Source organism: Brachionichthys hirsutus, chromosome 6 (genome assembly GCF_040956055.1).
Source record: "Brachionichthys hirsutus isolate HB-005 chromosome 6, CSIRO-AGI_Bhir_v1, whole genome shotgun sequence".
NCBI classification, from domain to species: domain Eukaryota; kingdom Metazoa; phylum Chordata; class Actinopteri; order Lophiiformes; family Brachionichthyidae; genus Brachionichthys; species Brachionichthys hirsutus.
The window spans coordinates 8,099,134-8,104,615 of NC_090902.1; the positions used below are offsets into that span (position 1 = coordinate 8,099,134).

A 5,482-nucleotide genomic window follows, 5' to 3' on the forward strand; every position below is an offset into this window, starting at 1 on the left:
TGATTAACTGAACTATGTTAAGTGTTTTTTTTTTAAATTTATGCTTCAGTGATTGCTTTGGCTTTAAAACAAACCAATAGAATCCCCTGTTTGCTAAAAATGGAGTGGATTTACTAATCTGTTAATTAGATTACTGCTCTTGCATCCTGTTTACCCACACAAATTCTAACTCTCCTCACACACCGTTTTATTACGAGTTGTCCAGAGAGTTGATTGCTGCCCAGGATGGCTGTACTGACATTAGCTTTAGTTACATTTATCTGCTGGATAAGGTAGGTCTTCATTCTCTTTTTGAAGAATGGACAGCGTACAATGACCACGGCACTTTAATCTTGTGTTTCTCTGCAGTCTTGGTAATGCAAGTGGAAATGAAAAAAATGACTCAGATAACATCACTCGCATTTTGGATCGGCTTTTGGATGGCTATGACAACAGACTGCGACCTGGATCTGGAGGTAATTCTGTCATCAAATCCTACATCCTTGTTTTCAAAGACTCACATAGATCTTTTTTCACGATGTGAAGTGTACATTTGTGAAATGCTATCGCAGGTGGCATCACAGAGGTGAAGACAGACTTCTTTGTCACCAGCTTTGGACCTGTTTCAGATGTTGATATGGTATGATACTACAGTTCTGCTGCAAGGACATTTATGTGTGCTGACCGCCTGTCTTATGGGCCGCCTGCCATGGCACCATCTAATAAGCTTTAATATGTTTGACCAGCATTCTAACGCCTTTATTTATGGCCTCTAAATCAATATGACAACATGTCAGGACAGAGAGAATGCCTGAATCGATTGATGTAGGGATGAGTGGCATCCATCATTGCCTTGTCATCTCTCCTCACATTGCACTGGCAATTAAATGGTTCTTTCATATTAGGCATGCAGATGAATGGCAGGGGCCCTCAGGTTTAGAGTTGACAAATTATTGGAAACATTGTTTGAGAAAAAGGTTTTGACTCCAGCTATGCGTTGTGTTCTTGCATCAGGAGTTCACCATGGACATGTTCTTCCGTCAGATGTGGGTTGACGAGCGGCTCAAATTTGAAGGTCCCACTGAAATCCTGCGGCTGAACAACCGCATGGTGGATAAGATCTGGACACCGGACACGTTCTTCAGAAACTCAAAGAAGTCTATTTCTCATAACATGACCACACCAAATAAACTCTTTCGCATCATGCAGAATGGGACCGTCTTATACACGATGAGGTGATCTTACAGTCACACAGTCATGATTGAAGGTGAGTTTTTTTTGTGAATATTTTTTTTCTTGACGCTAGACTGACCATCAGTGCGGAGTGTCCAATGAATCTGGTAGACTTCCCAATGGACGGCCACACCTGTCCTCTCAGGTTTGGAAGCTGTAAGTAAGACAGATGTGTAAGCACAAGCAAAATTAGTCACAATGCCCAGATTCATAGTTCACTAATTGCCTTTGCATTTTCAGACGCCTATACAAGCAGTGAAATCATGTTCACTTGGAGGAAGGGGCCGATAGCATCTGTTGAATGTCCCAAAGAGTCCATTAGTCTCCTGCAATATGACCTGGTGGGACAGACATTTTCCAGTGAGATATTCAAATCAAACACAGGTACCGCTCACCATCAGCAGTGGCTGTAGCAGCGATGTAGCAGCGATGTAGCCATCCCTGCACCTAGAAGGAGAAATAGGTCAAATGGGTTTCTGCAAACTCTGCACAAGCGTCCATTGCGCTCCCCCACAGGACGGTCGTTAACAAACCAAGGACTTCCTTGTGTAACCAGCTACTGTAAGTACTTACAGTAGCTGGTTACACAAGGAAGGCTGGCTGCAGAATGTACACACGATGCCCATAAAGAGTTTATAGAAAGACAGTGTGTGTGTGATGCAGCATGTTTCTGATCTGTGAACGTCAGCATGCAGGCATTCAGACAGAGCTGGACAGTGTCTCACACATAGTGAGACTGCATGCCCCCCCCCCACCCCACTCGCTCCTTCCTCTTGACTTTATGCCATTTACAAATGTCTGCTACGCGCCCTCCTCCCTTCTGTCCCGCCTCTCCTCCTTCGTCCTGTCGCTCCCATGCTGTACACACACACACATGTATATTTCTGACAGCTGCTATTCAAATTCAAGGGCAGGCAAGGGCATCCTTTCAGTGTCCCCCCCCCCACACCCTGCTCTCCCCTCTGGGTTGGTCTCTTCTCATGTCCTGTTTATCTTGCAGGCCACTACTCTGTGCAAGTGGTCCATTTCCACCTCCAGAGGAAACTGGGTTACTACCTCATACAGACTTATATCCCTCTTATAATGATTGTTGTGCTATCTCAAGTCTCGTTTTGGATCAACAAAGAGTCTGTGCCTGCACGTACAGTCGCTGGTACGACCCCCCCCCTCATATATTTGGCAATTACCGGTAACGATAAAGGACATTATAATACACTCCGTGCGTTTCATAAATGCTGGTTTGTCCAGGCATCACCACGGTGCTGACCATGACCACCTTGAGCATCAGCGCCCGTCAGTCACTTCCCAAAGTTTCCTACGCCACTGCCATGGATTGGTTTATCGCCGTGTGTTTCGCCTTCGTGGCGTCGGCGCTCGTCGAGTTGGCTGCCGTGAACTACTTCGCGACCATCCAGGCCAACCGTCTGAAGAAGCGCAAAGCCAGACAGGACAAGCTGGAGGTGTTGGCTACGGGCAGTGAGGACGGCGACATAGTGTCGGTGAGCACCAGGCTTTAGGTCAACAATGAAGGGTAAACTTCTATCTGAACATTCACCGTCGTTATCAAGAGATGCTAGTCATTTTGGTGGCGTCCAACAGACAATTGATTTTTTTTGTCCCTGTGCAGAAGACCTACAAAATCAATCTCTTTTCTTCCCACTTTTTTCTCCACACAAACTGCACCCCTCCTCCCAGCTGGACAGCAGCACTCAGGAAGGCCTGAAGAGGAGAAACCACTCAGTGTGTCGCAGTGAACCAGGAGAGGCTCCGCCGCTGCCCATTTTCCTCCAGCAGGGCTCAGCTTTTCCTCAAATCCCACAGCTGGCTGGTACCAGCCCCATCGACAAGTACTCCCGCATCCTCTTCCCCCTGGGCTTTGCCCTCTTCAACCTGGTTTACTGGTACATCTACCTGGTCAAGGACACCATGGAGAGTGCCAGGTAACACGAGTCACTATCTGTCTGTCTTCCATTTTTATGTATCGATTGTCCATTGTGAGTAGGAGAGTTAGTCGTCTCTGCTTGTGAGCCTGAAACACAGAAATATCTTCCAGCAATCTACATATTTATTTTAATGTGGGACATAAAGGGAGAAAATTGTCCAACATTTTTCAGAAACAAAATTCAGAACTGCGATGAGTTTTCTTTATATATTTTGGGGAAGCCCCCAACAATACCATCTCAACCCGATGACACAAGAAAGCACGCTGATTGTGCTTTACCCATCTCAGATGTAAGGTTTCCATCTCGACATTTTCAGTAACGTGTGACAAGGAAGCAGATCCACAGAAGCCATCAATCATTTTTTTGCACAAATGAAGCAAAAAATAAAAGGAAGAAAATAGTCACACAATGGACAAATTATATTTATATACACAGCTTTGTGTCTCAGAAACCCACAAACCTGCGTCACTCTTCTCCGATTATGAAAACTACGGTTGAACAATAACTACCCACGTACTTTTATCTTGATGGTGAAAGACATCAATAATTTCTCATGCTGGGAGTTGTAGGCGAACAAAGAAAGCAATGCGAGCGATGCTTGGTGGCGTTGCTGCAGCATATACTGACGCCAGCGCTGTGGCGTTTATCTTCATCACACACTTGCAGTCGAAAAAGGGTTTGGGCCGTTCGGTTAATCTATTAAGAAAAGTATGCATCAAGCTTTTCTTGTAATTTAGCAAATAAATAAATAAATATCCAGCTGATAACGAGAAAAGGAGAATATTCACTTTCCCTCCTGTAACCAAGCCACTTATTCTGCAGAACAATGGGAGAGGCAACATGCGGAGCATGAGAACAGCTGCATGACAGCCATTCCCTTCATATGTTTTCTTCTTTTTCTTCTTTTTGATTTGATTATGTTATGATGTGTGCCTTAAGCCGTGGGCCTTCTCACAATTTTATTATGTTCGCATAATGATAATAAAGTATCTTGAATCTTGAATCTTGAATCTTCTCGTTGCCTGATACTTTTGAAGAAGGCGCTGAGAGTAGACAGGAGGCACAGCATGCACTGAGAGTTTGTGAATGTGTGAGGAGGAGGAGGAGGAGGAGGAGGAGGAGGAGGAGGAGGAGGAGGAGGAGGAGGAGGAGGAGGAGGAGGAGGAGGAGGGGGTTCTGTTTACCACCCTCACATTGTGTTCTGCTGTGTTATTCTCAGGGACGCAGAGTTTCAGATCTAAACGACCTGGAAAAGGGCCCGTGCAACCAGAGAGACCCTCGGCATGAACAAGAGGCCCCGTCTCTCTCTCTCTCTCTCTCTCTCTCTCTCTCCGAACAACGCTCACTAATCACTCTCTGACAGAGGACATGAATCAGAATCTCATTTACTTCACAGGGCTGCGACCGTTCTGATCGCTGGCTGAGGAGCTGCTTTTTCCACAGAGCCTCAGTCTCTTTAAGGCCATCGGCATAAACACAACAACTTCCAGGCGCCCCTGGACCAACACACACACACTCACACACACACACACACATAGACACAAACCAGGAAACACATCAAAAGGAAGTGGATGATATAATCTATGATGGCTGTAACTAGTGGTGATGCAACAGTGATCCAACGCTTTCAGAAGCCTGCCCTCTACAGAAGCACAGCTCCCACTACAACGAGATCAAACACAATTTAGAGAGAGGCTCACGTATCTCTGTCCCTCCAACATGAGCAAAGGAATTGTGCATGGGGTCGTTTTCCATGCAGCCTTTCAGCTCCGGTGTTCTAGAGCTGCCTATTATAGATGCACTGTACACATCGCGGCTAACGGCGTATCACACCTTAGCATGCGGGATGACGTCCATTTTATTTTCAGACTGACTGTGTTTGCATTTAAGTTGTCTGTGATGGAGTATCTTTTAGTGTCTTGTCGAACAATTTGAATATCCGGTAACGCAAAAAAAAAAAAAAAAAATTGTCCCCACTTTAACGCTGCAGAGCTTCTCTTCGTTTGACCTTGTCATTATTTCTATATAGACAAACTTATTTGTGATGAAGATACACCAAATAATAAAAGAGCCCTGAAACTGCTGCCGCTGTCGGTCCATTCGCTCCGGGCATGAACGCGTGCTGCTTCATTAGGAGCAATCACTTGTCCCTTTAATATTTTTCTCTGCAATGGAAACTGCTCACCCACCATCACCAGTCCTCCACTCTTTGATCTGGTGCTCGGCGGCACGCATGCGCCTCTCATTGGCTCCTCTGCGCTGTCTGGAGTAAGTTGGATGTGCGCTCTCCTCAGCCGCGTCGGGAACCCACCTCAAAAGCTGTTGCG

At 45.8% G+C, this 5,482-nt stretch overlaps 1 protein-coding gene across 1 annotated transcript; it reads left to right on the forward strand.

Moving 5' to 3' along the window:
* The first annotated feature begins 225 nt into the window (after window positions 1-225).
* gabra6a (gamma-aminobutyric acid type A receptor subunit alpha6a) lies at window positions 226-4,396 on the forward strand. The gene is made up of 10 exons (XM_068740766.1): window positions 226-272; window positions 349-455; window positions 552-619; window positions 994-1,214; window positions 1,286-1,368; window positions 1,453-1,596; window positions 2,213-2,365; window positions 2,461-2,711; window positions 2,908-3,152; window positions 4,375-4,396. The coding sequence occupies exons 1-10, from the start codon at window positions 226-228 to the stop codon at window positions 4,394-4,396; spliced, it is 1,341 nt and encodes a 446-aa protein (XP_068596867.1).
* The last annotated feature ends 1,086 nt before the right edge of the window (window positions 4,397-5,482 follow it).